The sequence below is a fragment of the Ambystoma mexicanum genome, chromosome 1p, assembly GCF_040938575.1.
Source record: "Ambystoma mexicanum isolate Mex_15411 chromosome 1p, UKY_AmexF1_1, whole genome shotgun sequence".
In the NCBI taxonomy this organism is placed as follows: domain Eukaryota; kingdom Metazoa; phylum Chordata; class Amphibia; order Caudata; family Ambystomatidae; genus Ambystoma; species Ambystoma mexicanum.
In genome coordinates this window covers 263,592,116-263,612,414 of record NC_090921.1, presented here as the reverse complement: position 1 = coordinate 263,612,414, position 20,299 = coordinate 263,592,116, and the positions used below count along the sequence as shown (strand labels likewise).

The window sequence follows — 20,299 nt, the reverse complement described above, 5'->3', positions numbered from 1 at the left end:
CTTTGCCGGGCTTGTGTCCTTTAGGGTGGACGGCCCAACGCTGAGGAGGGGGTTTGCAAGCAACTGCCTTGTTCTTTGTTCAGAGACTCTCTCCTGCACTTCCCACCAAAGAAGCTTGCTGGCAGAACCTAGCAGGGCACGCTGTGTCTTGGCTGGGTACCAGTTCTGACTGGACAGATCCTCCGAGGTCTATATCTCCCTGTGTTCCATGGGAGATGTTTAGGGAAGGGATCTTGCTTCCCTCTTGGAAATCCTGGCCTTCCTTCACTGGCAAAAGCTGCATGGTGGTATAGCAGATTGTACCTTCAGCCAGGGTCCAAATGAGTCCTTACTCCTTTCAAAGTCATCAGACGATCTGTCAAAGAGAGGCTCAACCCTCTTTTAAAACCAAATGGGCCCTAGTGATTGGTGCAGGCTAAGCCTAACTTAATGAGCCAATCCTGGGTCCCCAGCAACAATGTTTTGTTATGTGTGCGGTCATAACCACAGTGCTTTGCAACAGGAAAGGTAAGGGGTGACAACATGTACTACTAAGTCCCACCCATCTTCCTGTCTGTTGTGGATGAACGTCTCTCTGGTTAATTGAGCTCTTTGTGGCTCCTGATCAAAGCGCAGGTCTCCATTGAAGTGTGTGGCGAGAACAGACTTTCAGTCCATCAATTCACATACTACTTCCCTCTGAAAGGGGGTCTCCCTGCAGGGGTTGCCTACTGTAAACGGTTATTCCAGACATGCCATTCATACAGAGGGGTGGAAGGTAGCTTAAAGTTGACACATTGCATATCAAAGAGGTGTTGGGGTTTCCTGTCCCCTTTTGTCAGTTCTGCATATCGGGCATGTTTCAATTAGCTCTGCCACCATAGAATCTGTACAATAGAGTGTGGATCCATGGAGCATTTGATATTTAAATTGGGCTGGCCATGGCCGGAGGAAGGTGTGGCCTTCCCCCTTTAGACATACTTTGACATACCCGTGGCTGTCGCATTCCAGCTAAATTTGACAGGAGGACTGCGCCTGGTTCTCCCCCCCCCTTCCGCCTCCTCCCAGAATACACATGACTATGTGTTTGTGCGGTGAACATAGGAAAATGTGTGCAGATTAGCCCCAAACATTTTCTGAGGTTGATCTCCCATCATTACTTTTTCTTACAAAACTTCAAAAAGCCTGTCCCATTTCCTGCACTGTTTGCATCAGGACCACGACGAGATTACATTATATGCTCCGGCTGTTCCTACTCATCTTACAGGTCCCGCTGGGTGTCCAGCCAGGCCAGTCCTGCGACCTCCTCCTGTCTCACTCTAGGGCCGCCGCGCTGCAGAAGTACAGGCTGCAGTCGGTGTGTGAAGCCAGGGCGGCCACACAGTCCAAAAGAAAGGATGGAAGTTGGAGAACATTTTCATGAGTGCCGAGGGCAGGGCACGTGCGGTGCTACACTCAATGCACAGATGCTGACTGAGGCCTACATTGTGCATGGCATGCACACACCCAAACCTCACGGTGCTCCCTTCTGCTACAGTCCTGAGTGCTGAATTGATAATGTTTAAATGACAAAAATATACGTATTGCTGTCGGTGCCAGCAGCATTTGCTACTCTAGATTCTCGCACTATTGGCAAGCTCCTAACCTTGCCTAGTGCCTGCACCGGCCCTGAACTGGATCAAGTGCATGCCAATCGCAGCCCAAACAGCCTTTCGGAGGCCACAGATTGCTGCTACCCTTCCCTGTACTGCACTTGGCTGCTGAACCAGCCCACACCACAGGGCAATACATGGGCAACTGGCATAGTGGGCTGCTCCTCTGGCACCCTGTTTACTTTCCTGCATCCCCTCCTCAGAGAAATTGAAAAAGGGGTCCCACTGGGCCTCCTGAAAACCTCTTTTGGCATGAATGGTGCTTTAAACGTTCTGGCCATGCCAGAGAGGGTCTCTATTTTGGTGGCCCGGGGGAGGGGAGGGAGGGAGACCTAGGGGGGGGAGAAAGGCAGGGGAGGGGAGGGGGGGGCCTAAGCCCTTGCTCAGACAGTGTCTAAGCATGCACCAACATATGTTTCTCCCTTTATCCCCACAGGCCACCCCCACCATCAGGTAACGTCAACTTCTCTGGTGCTGGGGTGAGGACAGGTAGAATTCCTTTCAGAGACTCCATTTTACCCAGGCTCTGGTCAGAGGTGTAGCCAGGATCGTCTTGCAAGTGGGGCCTGAAGCTAATGTAGCTGAGCCCACCACAGTGACATTAACGCTGCACAGTAAGTTGTGCATTTGTAAAAGTTGTATTCTCGGCAGCACGTGTGCCCGCTCACCCTCCCTTTGTCCCGGGTTGCTTCCTTGTTAGTTGGCCCTCCCTGCTCCCTCCCACCATGCTCCCATTGGTTGGCAGGCCCTTTAGTTCGGCCACCCATGGGACCCCTTGCCATGGCAGCCTCCTCAACCAGGGGCCAGAGGCTAAAGACCGCTCCAGTGGTGTCTGCCAGTGTCGGCTGTGGTAGCACATAGCCTGCAGCCATCGACCTGCTGTGAATGCCCTGGTAAGTGGAATCTGGGTGTCTTGTATTGTGCTGTGCTGAAATAAATAGCCCGCAACTTGGCACACTCAACTTAGCCGCGCACACACAACTTAGCCGCATGTGCTCCCTTGCTTCTCTAGCTGCGTGCGCTCCCTCGCATCGTAGGTCCCATGCATCCTCTTCCGTCCCTCCCCCTCCTGCGTTTCCCTTCCTTCCTCTCGCATCTAAGCCCTCCCTCTTCGATCTATTGTGTACTATTCTGACACTGTCTCGTGCGCCCCTGTAATTCTGGCATTACTTTTCATTGCCTGCAGTCTTCTTCTAGGTTCCTGTTGTGTTCTGTGCCTTGTTGACTGTACTGACTGTTTTTGCTCTCTACGGTTCTTGATAGTGTTTCTATGCACGGTTTGTGGCATCACATTGCAATTGCCTACATTCTTCACTTCTAGGTTCCCTGCTGGCTTCTGTGTTTTGCCTTTGGTCCTGTATCTTCTGCTTTATTTTCTTCCAGGGTCCCTGTTGTGGTTTGCCTTGGTTCTGTACTACATCTGCATTCTCTACTTCTAGGTTCCCTGCTGTGCTCTATTCTTTCTGATGGTTCTGTACTGCATCTGATTTGTAGGTCTGTTCCCACATCTGTTATCTCCTGCGTGACCTCCCTTGCCTGGGCTCTCCTCTCTCCCCCACCCTCCCACATACACAATGGTGCTCTGTCTCGCCTATCTTTTGCTTTTCTATCGACTATCCTATCTCTCTCGCCAAGTCTGGCAGGAAAAAGCTCAAATGGGATATCCTGCTTTCCAAACCAGGCCTCCATATCGCTGATGCCTATACCAGTGCTTACTCCAAACAGACCCTTACCGACATACTCTGTCCCCAGACCTATGCACCTCCCCCTCCAAATGATCTCTTTTCTCTCTCCTTTTTCTTCTTCTGCCATTAATGGTGGCACCTGGTGGGAGGCCCTGCCTCCTCTGCCCATCCTCGGGCACCTCCAACACTTCGCAGGGTGTACCTCTGACCTGTACCCCTCCCCGGAAAACTTCAAATGTGGCAACCTGCTCCACATCGCTACGCACGGCTCTCGTTCTGCTCTCCAACACTCCTGATATCTGCCGTCACCTGGAAGAGCTTGATTTGGATGTGCTCTCTCACAGATACTTGGTACATGGCCAGCTCTGTCACAAGTTTTGACACTCTCCTTCCCGATGGCTACAAGATCCTCTCCGAACCCAGAACCAACTGTCCCCGTGGGGGTGTATCCTTGACTTTCCCAAGTGGATCCCTGCTTCTATCATTCCAATGCAGCACTACTCCTCCTTTGAATGCCTGGCCTGTAGGCTCTCTCTCACTATGGCCACTAACTACAGGCCGCCTGGTCAGGAGGTCTCCCTCTTCCTCTCTGGGTGGGCTGACCTCTCCTTCTCACTCCTTGCATCTACTTCTCAACTTCTCCTCCTCGGATACCTGAACAATCACCTGGATACTACCAGCCCTTCTTCAGGACTTCCCAACCTCTGCAATTCTCTCTATTCTTCCCTCTGGCCTGACTCACTCTGAAGGGCACACCCTGAATGTTCTGTTCTCCTCAGCCTTCCCCTTCTCTAACCCTTTCATCACTCCTCTCTTGGAGTGAACTCCTTACTTCCCACCTGTCTTCCCCGCAGGACAAGCAGACTCCAGCACTGCCACCTACCTTCTCAGTCATACTACCCATGAAGCGTGTCAGTTGAGGCTTTCGCCACTACTTTCTCTCCTCCTTTGTCTGACTCACACCTTGATGCAGCCCTCTCTAACCTTCATCTTTATCTCTTAACACTCTGGATGGCCTTGCCCCTGTCACGAGGATCCGCTTGAAGCTCAAATCCAAGTGCAACTCTAACTTCGCCGGCCTTAAACGCAAGTGTGGGGCGGCGGAGGGCATTGGGCGCAGCCCCTGACAAACTGGCCTGCCGCCTGCTCCAAAGGCAGTACCGACTCTGTCCTCTCTAAGAAGAGAGCCTACATCCAAGCCTGTATCTCTGCAACATCTAACAACTCAGACGAAATCTGCAAGGAGCTGGCCAATCCTACTGAAGTCTCTACATCTCCTGTTCTCTCCCAAGCCCCTGAACGGCTTTGGCCTCTGATTTCACTATTAAAACTCGGGACATCCTGGTCACCTTCTCTCCCTCTACCTCCTCCTCTACCACTCCTGGCCCATCTGCGGCTGTCTCTCATCCTCCTTTCTACTGTTCACCATTGACGATGTTTCTAGACAAGTCCGATCTATAAGTCTTGTCAATGAAGGTTCTCCCCTGCTTATCCAGAACAATCAAGGACCACATCAACACCCTGGCCCAACCTTTGGCCGATTTCTGTAATCACTCCTTTGCCACTGGAACCTTCCCCTTCCCCTTTCCCTTAAGCACTGTCATGTGCACCCCCTTCTAAAGAATCCCTCGCCCACCCTTCCTCTCCGGCTAACTATCACCCGATCAACATCACTCCCTTTCTGGGCAAATTCTTGGAAAAGATGGCCATCTCCCAGCTTAATCTACATACTGTGTCTGTTGCCTCCATGACCACCAGTCTGGCTTTAGAGCTGCCAGAAGCACAGAAACTGTTATCCTGAACACCCGTGAAGACTTGCTCTCCAATCATGATACTAATCTCCCTTCTGTCCTCATTATCCTCAATCTATACTCTGATTTGACAGACAACCATGCCATCTCGCTCAATTGTCTCAGCGACAACTTTGGTATTACTGATCAGGCCCTGGCCTGGTTGACCTACTTTCTGACTGACCGACCCTCTCCGGTCCAACTGGGATATTTCCTCTCTTCTATCTCTCTACTTGTGGTGCCCCCGGGGTCTAACCTCTCTCCCTGGCTCTTCACCCACTACTTGGCACCTCTTGACCACTGCATCGCTACTTTCTGCTCCAATTTTCAATGTTATGCGGCTGACACTCGGCTCTCTTTCAGGTTCCCCTCAGCCACCTCTGCTTCTCTCATACCAGACTGTCTGGCCGCAATTCAGGAATTGTGTGCCGCCGATGAGATCTGCCTTAATGCCAGTAAGTCTGAGATCCTCCTCATTGGGACCACCCGCACCCGCTTTTCCACTTTCTGGCCACCCACTCTGGGTTCTCTTCTTGCTCCTTCCTGTGAGTCTAAGAACCTTGGTGTCCTCTTCAACTCCCCCCACCCACCACTCTCCTTCTCCCCTCACATCACTGAGGTCTCTAAGAAGTCAAAACTATCCACTGCACCACTGCACCTCCTCAGAAGTATTCTTCCTTTTCTCACCCCCACCACCCTCACGCCGCCCCAGAAGATCACTGTCTCCAGATCTCTGGTCCTCTCTAGACTGGATTATTGCAACAGCCTCTTTCTAAATCTTCCTGCCTCTACTCTTCGACCGTTACAACTTATCCAGAACAGGACTGCGTGACTTGTCCTTTGCCTCTTTTTTCAAAAGAAAAGGAAAAGTGCTTTAAAAAAAAAAAAAGGCTAATCCAACAGGTTGCACTCCTGGAAACAGCTGGGAGATGTGAATCAAATCTCAGCAAAAAAAAGGCATGACAGCAAATGTATATGTAAATAAAAAATGTATCGGGGTAAGGTTGGGGGGGGCTGTGTGGGGTCTCCCCCCACATATATATTTGTGGAAAAATGAGAAAAAAAAGACTTTTGGGATTCAAACTTTTTGGTTCAGTAAAATCACGTAGATCTGGACCACTCTACCTCCAACTTTTCTCTTCCAAACGTCTTCCTTTTTGAGCTCTCCGCTCATCCACCTCCAACTCTGAGGGTCAGGCACTTCTCCAAGCAGAGTTAGGGGGTGGGGGATCTATCTCCTTGGCTGGGGCCTCCTTCCCTCTCTCAAACTTTAGCAGAACCACCTCCGGTTCCAGAAGCAACTCAAGACCTTCCTTTTCACTTCCGCTTTCTCTCTTCCTCTCCCCTGCTGATGCACCTGACTGCTCCATGCACTGGTCACCCTTTGAAATCAGACCCAGGCTCCTGCATGTCCAGTTACTCTTGCACTGCCCCCGGGCGCACCAGCACTTCAGGGTCTGTATCTGAAACCCTATAGTCCCTTCTATCTGCACTTATGAGCCACTTGCTGGCTGCACTTGTGAGTTAACTGCACTTCCCCCTTCTCCCCTGGCACTTCTCCCCTTCCCTCTTCCCAGCACTTGTGCAATCTGAATGACACCACGCTTAGTAAGATCGTTATTTTGTCCTCCCTTTGTTTCCCCCTTCTTGTCTTGTTGCGCAATTTGTTTACAGGCGTGTTATAAATGCACATCCTATCATTTCACTTTGGCCTTCTTCCTCTTCGACTCCTCTCTCCCCTTCCTCCCTCATACTCTGGACATTGCCAAGAAGTTCCACTTTCACCTTTTCTTTCTGGGGGAAGGTGAGGAAAGGTAGAATTCCTTTCAGAGACTCCATTTTACCCAGGCTCTGGTCAGAGGTGTAGCCAGGATCGTCTTGCAAGTGGGGCCTGAAGCTAATGTAGCTGAGCCCACTACAGTGACATTAACGCTGCAAATGGCCACACAACGCTACAGAGTGGGCATTTATAGATTTTGGGTGGGGCCTTGCCTGCTCAGGCCCTACCCTGTCTATGCCTCTGGCTCTGTCTATGTCTAGGCTTGGCCATTGCAATAGCCTCCTCCTTAATCTACCTTTGTCCACTCTGTGACCCGCCCCCTTGAGCAAATCCAGAATAGGGCAGTGAGACTTATCCTTGGCCTCGAGCCCAGGGACTGCATCTCTCCTGCCCTACAAAGCCTTACTTGATTAAATTCAAATCGCTCTGCATCATCCCCAAGACTGTCTGGGGCCGGGGACCGCTCTATCTGCAACTCTTTCTGACCTAATACCCCCTCATCTAGACACTTGCGTTCCTCTGGCACCAACTCCTTGCTTGTGAAGCGGTTTCCTAAATAAGCAGAACAGGTGGTCAATCGCTTTCCTCAGCTGTCTCCCTTCTTTGGAACAGCCCCCCCCCTCCTTTGTCTTGAGCAGGACCTCCTTAAGTTCCAGAAAATCCTCCATACCTTCCTCTTCCTCGCCCGCCCCCCCCCCTGCTAATCGCACAGTAGTTTGACTGGTGTGCAGGGCCCATATGCATCCTTGCGGCTTTGACATCCTACATCTTATCATCCCAGTTGCTGTCTATCCTCTGCACTTGCCTCCACCACTGGAGGCTGCACTTACCTTTCTTCATAGCACTTCCCCCTCTCCATCAGCACCCAGCCCATTCTCCTCTCTCCTCTGCACTTTCACTTTCTGAACACTCACAAGGCATAGTAGGTTCGCATTCTCCTCCTCATTTTAATTATTTAACATTGTTGTAATTAAATTGCCTATTATCCTCTGTCCCCTCCCTGTTGCCCCGTGGGTGCTTTGAAACATATTTGCTTCCTGTATAAGGGCCTAACAAGTGAAAAATTAATACAATAAATAACGAGAGTGAGTGTGAACACAAGTGGAAACGTAATGGTATAGGGAGAAAGGGCTGCCTACCATGAGGCTAAGGGGCAGACTGCATGCTAGGATGTTTAGCGATCAACCGGGACAGCATCGTTTGCAGTTCACACGAGCAATAATTTGTCAATATGTTAATCGGAGAGGGGGCCCCTGCTTACCTGGATGTCTCCTACCAAAGGCTGCCACAAAAACATCCATCTATCACGGTTGGGTTAAGGGGGGGGGGTGAAGGAAGTAAATGGCTGAAATAGTACAAAAAGGTTGAAGTTAGGTACACAATAGAAAGGGCTGTGGATGCAGGAATTTTCCTACCAAACCGCCCCGGAATACTGGACACCTAGGATGGGGGCAAAGGTGGGCCATTGGTTCGGCACATGTTGAGGCGAGTGCCCTGCAGTTGGAAAGGTGTTGGTTTGTTGAAAGGACCGAGGGGGTCTGGCTCGGGGTGGAATGAGCCACCCCTTTTGCTCTCTGGTAAAAACACTCAGTAATGGGCAAGGACTCGGATGTTTAGGGTCCACCGGTGGGTGATGTGATGGCACTGCAGCGAAAGGGTTCACCCCTGCAGCAGATGCAGGAGAATGCAAGGGCCTGGGTGCAGAGGCTACCAGGTAATTGAGGGGAGGCAGCAGTCTTGGAAAATATAAATGACATACCTCGCAGGAGTGCAAGGGATGCCAACGGGAGGGGTGGTGTCACCCGCATTTAGGATATTAATTCCTTCTGGGTAGGGCATTCAGGATGTGTCTTTTCCTCTTCTTTGATTGCCGTGCCTCACAACAAGCAGGGAATAAAAATAAGTAAGGAAAGTGAATGCCTTCCATGGCAATTGTCACTGAGGCCGTGCGCCACTAAACGGATGATACCATAACTTCATTGGAAAAGGTTGGTAGGGCAATGTAGTAAGAGGTAGGAGGAAGGAATGGGTTGTCTGTTGTAGAGTATGTGAGTAGGAGTGAAGCTGAGTATGTGAACGTGAGTGTGGGGGCATTGGGGGTCGCGGGAGGGCCACCCCCCATTGGTGTAGCAGAGTTACAGGGTGATCTAGCTGAGGAGAATCCTTGCTGCCGATGTTAGCCGCGAGCATTACCCGCTGGCTGCAGGAACCAGGGAGGGTTGAATGGTCACTTTCCCCTTACGGACAGTTTTTCGCTCCATGCAGGTGTATGGAAGTACCGAGTCCTATTAGAAGGGATACCTGAGGCGGGTTTAATCCGGAAATAGTTAAACCGGAAGTGACTGAGTTCACCCAGAAGGATAACAAACCGACGTGAGGGTTCACTGGTTTGGTTGAAGCCTGGGAAAGGCAAAGGGCCGCCCAGGGAATTTTCTTAGGACCTGGTCCACTTGGGGCCAGGGCAAAGCTAGGATTTCCTGAAAGCTGACTCTGAAAGTGATCTATCTTCCAAAACAATCACATTGTGTGTGAGTAAATTATTTGAACAGATTGTGATAATGTGGGTTGAAGAGGTGTTCGTTGAGGACAGATGTCTGTCGCGCTAGCTAGACCCACTTTTTTTTCTTCTGTTGACGTTCTGGTCTACTCAAGCAGTACTCAAAACAAGACAGTTAAAAACGAATTATGTGCCATCCCACTTTAAATTGTTGCACAGTAGCTATCAGACCGTAGCATGCTCTGGTGGCATACTGATGCCAACACGAGCCTGGTCTTATTTTCCCCTCTCTTGGATAAGGCTAACAGCAGTACTTTAAGTGGGCCGGGCCCTGGCAGTCTCCAAAAAGTGGGGCTGAGCCAGGCCCTCATCCCCCCCCGCCCTCCACATCATTGGCAGGACAAATGCACCTGCCATTTTCGAGTTGGGCAAGCTGACAGAAGTGCCAGCCAGCTCCAGCTGGCTGGCACGTCTGTCAGTCACTGTAACGTCCTCCTGTGAGGAAGTTACTGTCCTTTTGTTTCCCCGCCCCCTCTCCAGGTCACTGAAGCGTCTTTGACCCTCTGGGAACCAGGGGACTCGTGCCATATTTCTGTGTTTATAAAAGATGGCTTGAAGCACGCCTCCGTCGTCAAAGATTTATAAAAGATTAATTGAATTGTGTACTTTTCAAGCCATCTTTTATAAACCTAGAAATGTTTTAAAACAAGATGGCTTGAAAAGTACACAAACAATAAGGTATGCCCACAAATATATAAATGTTACATATTTGTATGTATAGTTTACTATGGTTTGTGGACTTTTCAAGCCATCTTGAAGTACACAAACCACAGTAAGGCACGCAAACAAATAAATAAATGTAAGCATTTATGTGGGTACCTTACTATGGTTTGTGTACTTTTCTAGGCCCATCCCGCAAGCCACGGTCCCAAATGAGCCCCCACCCCCTAGATTTCTTACCCCACTTAAAGCCCTTCCTAGCAGTAAACGAACTGCATGGCTTCACCCTCTGTTCAGCCTGGTAGTACTGTAGGTGCATTGCTTATGTGCAGGAGTGTGGCCATCCTCAACATGTCGCCTTAGCTGGTGTAATGTAGCTGCTGAGCGCGGCGCTCGGCGCTTTACTAGCTGCCTGGTTTGGACGTGAGATAGCTCTGTTTCAATCCCTAGAACAAACCAATTCAATGGCAGCAGCCCTAAATGGCATGTTAATGTTGATGAACATTCTCGTTTTTTAATGTATGCATATTTGAGTGTAGCTAGCACATCATTCACGGTTTACATTCTACCTAGCCACTGAATCTTTGCTGGCTTCCACTAAAGCCAGTTAGCACATTTACTGGTCCACTTGATGGCCACCTTTCCAATTGCACCGTTGTAGTTTGAGATTGCACAGTACTCGGACCTCTCGTTCTCACACATTCTCATTATGGGTTGACAGTTCATGCAAGATTCCTGTGTACACAGTTCCAGCGCACTGGACAGTCCCAATATGTCGTGTGTGCAACCAAACTATCCCAATGCCCCATGGGATGTCCTGGCCAGTAATTGGCGAAGGCTTTGGTCGCCTCCCACTGAGACTAGGCTTTCCAAATCCCTGGGCCAGAATGTATTTGCATTTGTATTGATTTCTAGAACAGGGATGTCAACTGCGATCAGAAATGACTTGCGATAACCCATTTAAGGATGGAGGAAGCATTCCCATGAAGGGTGCCTGTACAATGGCCCAAAGATGGGCCCAAGTGATGAGCCAGCTTGAGGGTGCCCAGAAGTGGGGCATATACCAGAGACAAAACAAACAGAAGAAAACTATACATCAGAAAACGGGCAATTTGCCTAAATCACACGAGGTGGAACAGATTCACTGACTCCTAAGAAATACTTCCATGAGACCAGTGTGCAGGTCTGGTCTTCAGAACTACCTTCTCAGTGTTATGGTGGTGGTGGTGGTATACCAGACCACACTCTCAGATTATTGCAGGGCCAGGCAGCTGGTCCTCTCCTCAGCGGTACTTCCCAGTTGTAGGGCGGTGTACTGTATACTACTCTGTAAACTTCGGAGCCAGGCAGCAGGTCCCAGGGTGTAGTGCTATGCTGTAAACTGCATGCTCGGTACACAGTGTTTCCCCCTTTGCGTCTTCAGGCACACCAAGGGAGCAGGCAGGAGTTTCTCCACACTCGGGGCAGGTTGTGGATTTGGGAGCCCAGACCAAAAAAGGGCACATTTCGCCTTTTAGCTTCTTCTTTGTGTTTGTGTGGTACAGCTTCTACCCTTCGGGCAGGCTCGGACTGGCCAGTAGGGGTAATAGGCTGATGCCTGAACCAAAAATGGCAAAATGCTAGGGTGGGTCTTTTTTTTTTTTTTTTTTGTTTTTTTTCTTTTTTGTTGGTCAAAGTGGTCCAGTTTGAGGAGTTACTTCCCTGCGCGGCTAGTAGTTTTCCCCCTTGGGTACTACACTATCTTGTCACAAAAGGAATTAATTGCCATTTGCAACTGTGGGCCACTTTTTTATTGGTGCAGGAGACCATTTAAGGCCCCAGTCCGCCCCTGCCTTCGGTGATCATTGCTGGCCCTCAAATGCGCTTCTACTAGGTGCAGCCCCTGCGCATGGTAGTCGCTGATCTGTGCATGATGTAGAGTTTCACAATCAGCTGGTACACCATCGCAACAACGCCATCTCTAACCTGGAGCTAAACATGATCCCATTGAGAGGGCCACCCCGGGACTTCCTGCTCCCTCCTAAGTAACCCTGCCATAGGAACCCCCTCCTGTGTTTATTGCTTCCCCTCCAACAGGGCCTCTTCCCATAGGGCATGATCTACTTATAGCTGCCTTTACAGTAAGTACTTCAAGGAATGGCTCTGAAACCTGGACCTTTAAGATCCTATGAACCCGGTGAGATGCTTTACTGCGACTCCTAATCCTATAAGAATGGTGCAACTGTAGTGATGGCTCTGCCGAACTGTCGGATCTGTGTGATCTCTCTAGCTTGATGATCTGAGCCTGTGTGATTGTGTGCCCTGCTGATCACCACTTCTGACCATATGCCTGTACCATCTGTGTAACCCGAGGGGTAGCTCGATCCAAGGGTTGAACCTGAGAGATGTAAACTCGTGGATTCCCTCTGAGATCTAGCTGGACTGGTAGCAAGCGTTATCCCCCAGTGCAGATCCCCAAGAGAAAATCCAGATCGTTGCACGCCACTGCGTTCCATGGCAGCACATTGCTCTGGGAGGCTGCGCCTTGTATAATGGGAGTATTGTGCGTAGCCTGCACTTGCTGTCCTTGGGTTGCTTTTCTGGGTCATTTGAGGCTGCATCTGGCACATGGGGCTATCCAAGGCTGAGCCTTGCTTGCTGTGAAGATATCGAGCATGTGGTGCACGCACGCAGCACTTGGTCACTTTCAGGCTGCAGTTGGATATCTCGGGCTGTACCTTGCATATTATGAGATCTCTGGCATATGTGCGGCTACCACAGAATGTCATTTCTTATGGCCTCAACTAGTAATGGGCACAGCCCATTGCCCAAGGCATCAGAAGATCCTGGGGATGGCAACAAGGTGTTTCTCAACTAGTATCCCGGGCATGTGAGGCTAAGGCTAGGATACTATTGTGCTGTGGCAACTAGCCCTATGGGGGGCATCCTGGCACATGGAGCTCGCGCTACTGACCTGTGCTGCTTCTGCTGGGCAATCCACTGTAATAATGAGCCCGCTGATTGTTTATCTAGACCTAGTTAAAATGTTTTGAGAAGTGTTGCCTATAGTGTTTGGTGAATTGGTTGCCCATCTCCCTGAATGCTGCTAGTCATGGGTTTGTTTTATTTGACAGGGGTTCTTTCCATGGAACTGCTCAGATTGTCATATCTGTAATCTTAGGCATTCACCCAAGGTCTGTCCTGCTGGTAGGACCATGTACCCGGGGATGTAGGACCATGTACCCGGGGATGTAGGACCATGTACCCGGGGATGTAGGACCATGTACCCGGGGATGTAGGACCATGTACCCGGGGATGCAGGACCATGTACCCGGGGATGGAGGGATACATCTCAGTTCAGTGTTGCCCGGCTGCTTTCGTCCTGCTGGTAGGGTCATGTACCCGGGGATGTAGGACCATGTACCCGGGGATGTAGGACCATGTACCCGGGGATGCAGGACCATGTACCCGGGGATGCAGGGATACATCTCAGTTCAGTGTTGCCCGGCTGCTTTCGTCCTGCTGGTAGGGTCATGTTGTTGGGTGTCCTGACCCACGTTTAAGCTATCATGCCACAACATTTGGTGCTGTGGGCTTAGAAAATTCAAGATGGCGGAAAACCCACATGTGCGCCGAAATCCAGGAAAGCTGCGCAGTTTGTGCGCACACTAAAATGGTTGCCTCACTTGCCACCCACCAGTGCGAGAATGAAAGGCCGGGTTGCCATGAGGGAAATGGGTTGCCAAAGGAAAAACAGTAGCGCCGGTTAGCTTCAAAGCGCTTTAAAACCACCATTGGACTACCCACACAGTAGTCTGAAACCATTGGGAATGGAAATGCTGATTGCCAAATGCAACCTAGAATTGTGGGGAATTCATTTCTTAAATCCCAAAAATGGGTGCAGTACCAGTACTCACCACTATCCAAAAGCCGGCGTTTTAAAACCACTCTGTTTCCCTGAAGGCAAGTCAAAATGCCTATTTTCAAACATTGCAATATGTGCAAAATATTTACTGAACACCAGCAGACATTTGGCAGAATGGAATTTTGTGTGCCTACAAAATCTGGGAAATGAAGATCATAAGACAAGGTTTATAACAAGACTGGCTGAGCTGTGGATTGCAGCAGTTTAAGTTGCACTGGATTTAAAGACACTAAAATCGAAAATGTTTAGATTAAATGAGTGACCTATGTTTGGTATCACATGCCTTTGTAACTGTTGAAATGTCATAGTTTTGCACTTAGACTCAGCATCCTAGCTGCATGTGTAAAATTGCAAGTTAAGTTAAAAAGCAACAAAAAACCTGCCAGTTAGCTGAAGGTCTGGCTTAAGGAACTTGATTTTGCTTGGCAGCTACCCCCATCAGGAGTGAAACTTGAGTCACCACTGTGTTCCCAGGCCAACCTTCCTTTTGCTGCCCACACTAAGGATATGCCATCTATCTGATAATTGAATTACATGTGCTCTGCAGGAGAGTGAACAAAGCCCTCTTCACTCAGGCAAAGGTTTTATTACGCAGTCGTAAAATGTAGCTTCCTCTTGGCAGGAGCTGGGAGGGGCACTGCCTGTGAGAGCAAGCTGGCTTGGCAGAACTGGATTAACCAGTATTTCTACCTTGTGATGAGAGAAAACCACACCCCTTTGTAGCCAGAATATTGTTTAGAAAAAGATTAATAACTCATGGTGCGGACATGTGAAAATTTTATAAATGATACCATAATTCTTGTGATTTTTCTGCCCACAGTTGAAGAGGTTTTTAGAACCGGTGGTATGTACAGGGGGGTGTCAGCGGAAAAGTGGATATTACTCTAAATGTGTGCATGTTAAAAATCTGAAACTTCATCAGTTAATGTCCCTACTCCCTGCGCACATGTATGTAAAGTTGGGTCCATGTCAGAAATTGAAAAATCAGTTAAAAAGTCCATTATGTGCCATCTCTGAATGCAAGCTCCTAGAAAGAGCAGATTTGGACAGAGACATGGCTAAATTCAGCCACACCATGTATATGTAATTTCAAGCAACTGTGAAATATGTCTTTTATTATCAAATATAGAATGTGTGCAATCTGACAAGGGAGTGCCCTCTTGGCAAGCCATAAAATGACATCACTCTGACTCACAGTTCATTCCCCAATCAAGGGGAGGAATGAAAGCTGGACCAATGACAAGTGAGAGGGGCAAGTCTAGTGATGCAACACACACACCCACTCTCAAAAACACATAAAAGCAGAGAGTCAGGACAGATGGGGACCTTCAATTCCATTTGCTGCAACGCACTCTGCCGGAAAAATCCATACTTACCTCCATCAATCTTCAAAGAGCCAACCCTTAGACTCCAAGATAAACAGACTTCAGAACCTTAACCAAAAAGGCCACTGCCAGCAAGAGTATTTGTCAGCAGGCCTCAAAATATTTTTGCAACTGAACTCTTCAGACAGCCGGGTGAGCCGTCTGAGTTTTGCCAAGAACTTTTGCAAGAACCCGGTGACAGAGATATCCAAAGAGAAGGCAGGACCCGACCCAGAGAACCGGTGCCTAGCAGAGAGAAAGCAGTGCTGTACCCAGAGAGACCCAGACCAGACCGCTGTGAGCAGTTCCAGAGACCAGGCGCTGTGAGCAGAACCCGGGAAGACCTGACCAGACTGTTGACCAGATCGTGACAAAGCCGCTTTCCGGTTCAAAATCTCTTGTGAGTACTCAGCAAAACTCAGAACACATCTCTTAGTTAAAATCATATAATTCAATCCATTTTTAATCTAAGTAGAACTGCAGCTTAGCAATTGTGTTATCCTGCCATCATTTTTAAAGCTGAAAAAGTGTGCGTTTAAAATTTGCAAAAACCAAAAACGACCTCTAGTAAATCGGTCATATCTCCGCAACCGTTTGGGCTAGAGACTTGCAGTAACTTTCCTCTGATAGCTCAGAATCGTGGCTTTCCTACGAACCTAGAACCGCATTCCTACCCCCTATAGTTTTACCGCAATCGCGGAACACGCATCCGCGAATTTTACCGCGATTTGCAATTTCTTCACGTGTAAAAAGACAGCAGTTTTGCTTTTCCATTTGCCAGAAATTCGTTTAACCTGTTAACTATCCCTGCATCATTGCTAGTGTGAGCCTGGACTAATATTAACTAGATACCACTCACCCTGAACCTCTGAAAGGGAATTAAAAGCAAATTTAGCATATTTCTCATCCATTGCTAGCACATATCAAAGCATTTGGGCTTGTGTTTTCAAAACTCCTATCTGTTTTCTGTTGTCTAAGCTTGCTGGGTTGAACTGAATTACATTGATTGCATTTCTGAGAACTGTGTGTTTCCTCCCATTTCCTTGCATTGCATAAAGAGGGGGGGGAATGAATAGCCAGAGAAAAGTGATTACATTGTTTGGTTGAAATCATATTGAGTATTTTCTGTACTGCATTAATTGAATATTGCATCCACCTGAGCTTACATAAAGCATCCTCTACCACATTATACTTTTGTTCCTATTTACCAGTGTGCTACCTTATCCATTTCAAGTCAACTCCTTATTGATTATAGAGAAGTGTGTTAGTGCCAGATTCTCCGTTGTTAATCATTATCATATCAGATTAAGTGTGATATTCAATTATTAATTTATTATAAAGTGTGATATATATATATTTTAAATTATCAAATAAACCTTTTAACTTGCAAAACAGAACTACTTCTTGGCTCAGTGGGGTCAGGGGGATTCCAAGAGAGGGGTGTTATATAGGGGTAGTCATCCAGAACGCATGAACTGGACCTAAAGATATATCAATAAGGGTTTTCATTCAGTATTATAGACTAGGCGTTGACTTAGCTGTAGTGTTGAATTGAATCCTCTTACAATGTACCCGGGGATGCAGGACCATGTACCCGGGGATGCAGGACCATGTACCCGGGGATGTAGGACCATGTACCCGGGATGGAGGGATACATCTCAGTTCAGTGTTGCCCGGTTGCTTTCGTCCTGCTGGTAGGGTCATGTACCCGGGGATGTAGGACCATGTACCCGGGGATGTAGGACCATGTACCCGGGGATGTAGGACCATGTACCCGGGGATGTAGGACCATGTACCCGGGGATGTAGGACCATGTACCCGGGATGGAGGGATGCATCTTCTGTGAGTCAGTTGCTTACTGTGCTGCCTGCATGACCCTGAGACATTGCCCCCTCTCTCTTCCCAGCTCAGTGTTGCCTGGCTGCTTTCGTCCTGCTGGTAGGGTCATGTACCCGGGGATGTAGGACCATGTACCCGGGGATGTAGGACCATGTACCCGGGGATGTAGGACCATGTACCCGGGATGGAGGGATGCATCTTCTGTGAGTCAGTTGCTTACTGTGCTGCCTGCATGACCCTGAGACATTGCCCCCTCTCTCTTCCCAGCTCAGTGTTGCCTGGCTGCTTTCGTCCTGCTGGTAGGGTCATGTACCCGGGGATGTAGGACCATGGACCCGGGATGGAGGGATGCATCTTCTGTGAGTCAGTTGCTTACTGTGCTGCCTGCATGACCCTGAGACCTTGCCCCCTCTCTCTTCCCAGCTCAGTGTTGCCTGGCTGCTTTCGTCCTGCTGGTAGGGTCATGTACCCGGGGCTGTAGGACCATGGACCCGGGATGGAGGGATGCATCTTCTGTGAGTCAGTTGCTTACTGTGCTGCATGCATGACCCTGAGACCTTGCCCCCTCTCTCTTCCCAGCTCAGTGTTGCCTGACTGCTTTCGTCCTGCTGCTCCTCAGTGACTACTGGTACCTGGCTGTACTCTATGGCGCCTGGCTCTACTTGGACCGGGACACACCTGCTTCTGGAGGTCGGAGATCACCCTGGATCCGCAACTGGAGGCTCTGGGATCACTTCAGGGACTACTTTCCAATCACAGTGAGTAACGACCCCCAGGGTCTCGAGAGACAACCTTTGTGGATGTGGTGGTGAAATGTAACTGACGCGGCAACAAGCAGTGAGACCTCGGAGGTTACCACTTCTTGAAGTGTGGGAGATGGTGGGGGGGGGAACTGTTGTAAAAAAGGAAATGGGATAGGAGGGAGATTATCCAGGGGCTTTAATTACAAGGGGGTGGGGGGCTTGACTGGGCATAGTATAAGTAGTACGGTTTGATACAAAGCACTTGATGTCAAAGCCATTTTAAGGAATTTTGACGGACGTGGCACAGAACCCTCCACCCACTGAACCTAAGAAGTTAAAGGATCCAAAATCTCTGGTCGCGCACCCCCACCCGCCCTAATTGTAATCTCGACCCTTAGCTTGAAATGCTGCCCCATCAAAATATACATGGGTACTCCCCTCCAATTCCCGTACCCTCTTCAGGCTTGCTCGACTCGGAATAATAAACCAGTGGTGTTTCAAGAGCCACAGTAGCAGTCCACGGTGAGGGCACTTGTGTGTTAGCGTAGGTGCAGGATACATTTTACCAGCAGCCATGAGGACAGTGTGGTATAGATGCAGGGCACAGATCAGGAGCTGTATGAATAAAGTACACATGCGCCAGCATAGGCAAGAGGACCCTGATTAGGAACCTTACTGAATGCTGAAGCTGGCGAAAGATTGAAGGGTACTCACGCCAATTAGAAGCTACTGGAAAGTTGCAGGTATCCCACCATAGACTGGGATTAGAAGAGGGACATGGTTTTCAAGTGGCATTGATATCAGTCCGCATTATATTAGCATACACATATATATATATATATATATATATATATATATATATATATATATATATATATATATATATATATATATATATATATATATATATATATATATATATATATATATATATATATATTTTTTTTAAAAGGTTTTTGGGCTGTACACTGCCTTTCTGCAGTTGTTGTCCCACTCCAACTGCCCCGAATGAGGTCACTGTATCCAGCTAGCCTGAAACCCCCTCTGTGGACCAAGGACTGCAAGACTTATCCTTGGCCTTAAGACCTGGGATTGTAGCTCTCAGCGCTGAAATCCCTTCATTGGCTCCCAGTGGATGCAGGGATTAAATTTAAAACCCTCCTGCATTGTCCACAAGGCTTTCTGGGTCCTGGGTCCAAAATACCTTCAACTATCCCTCCGTAAATGTCTTCCCTCCCGAGCTCTTTGCTCCTCTACCTCCCTCATGGTCAGTAGTTTTTCAAAGAAAGGAGCTGGGGGTAGATCTGTCTTCGGCCGGGGCCTCCCTTTGGAACAGCCTCCCTGCCATGCTTAAACTTGAGGGGAACCATCTCCGGTTCTGGAAGCACCTTAAGACCTTTCTCTTTGCTTCTGCCTTTGCCTCCCTTGCCCCCTGCAGATCTACTTCTCTTTCGGCACTGCATCTGCCCACCCTCTGTCCTCTGGCCCAAGTACCTGCTCGCCCTGCTGCACTGCCTCCGGGCCACCCCTTGCACTGGGGTCTGTATCTGTACCCATACAGTCCCCCGCCCGTTTTTCTTCTGCACTTATCAGTCATACCCTGTCTGCCAAACCCAGCACGTGCCACTTGCTGGCTGCACTACCAATGTTTATTGCCTTATTTTGTTTATCTGTTTCTCCTCTGTTCCGCACTCCTGCACTTCTCCGCCCTTCCATGCACTTTTCCCCTTTTTCTCCCTTTCCCATGCACTGGTGCATTCTCAATGTCACTGGGCTTAGTAAGATCGTTGATATAAATAAAACATCGTTTTTTATCTTTATCAGGTGAAAGCTGTACCCATAGGGCACCATAATACGCCACATCTATTTACTATGAAGCCTCATAATTTTACCATTGACTGAAATTTAGTTTTATTTGCCTGGTTTTAACTGCTCAGTATCTAAATTTCTACACATTTTAAAGCCACCTATAACATCTAGACTTGTATCCAGATGGGAATTTCACATATTTGGTTTCTAAAATATTGCCATTTTTAAGTGTGATCGTTTAATACGTCTGTTATTCTGTTGGACATTCTGTCTGTAAGTAGCATGTTTCTTTCTAAATCCATTTCCAAAAGAGAGTCACTGCACCACCTAGTCTCAAGAATTTGACTTCCAGTCATTGCCTGGGGTGTGGGCAATTGGAACCCAACACCCCCACATCCTTTTATTTTTTATTTTATGCATCTCTGTATTTGCTTTTCATGCCCTCGCTTCATGGACTGGGGTACAGAAACCCATTGCATCCTAACAGCTGCTGGAAGACCCTCACTTCACATACACCTTCATAGCAATACACCTTCA

The 20,299-nt window shown here is 48.7% G+C and overlaps 1 protein-coding gene across 1 annotated transcript in view; it reads left to right on the top strand.

Moving 5' to 3' along the window:
* The window catches only part of LOC138568795 (2-acylglycerol O-acyltransferase 2-like), an 89,387-nt gene that overhangs the window by 14,428 nt on the left and 54,660 nt on the right, over positions 1 to 20,299 (top strand). Inside the window, exon 2 of the mRNA XM_069646571.1 lies at positions 17,790 to 17,968. Within this exon, the coding sequence (XP_069502672.1) occupies positions 17,790 to 17,968 (179 nt within the window). The remainder of the gene's footprint in view (positions 1 to 17,789; positions 17,969 to 20,299) is intronic.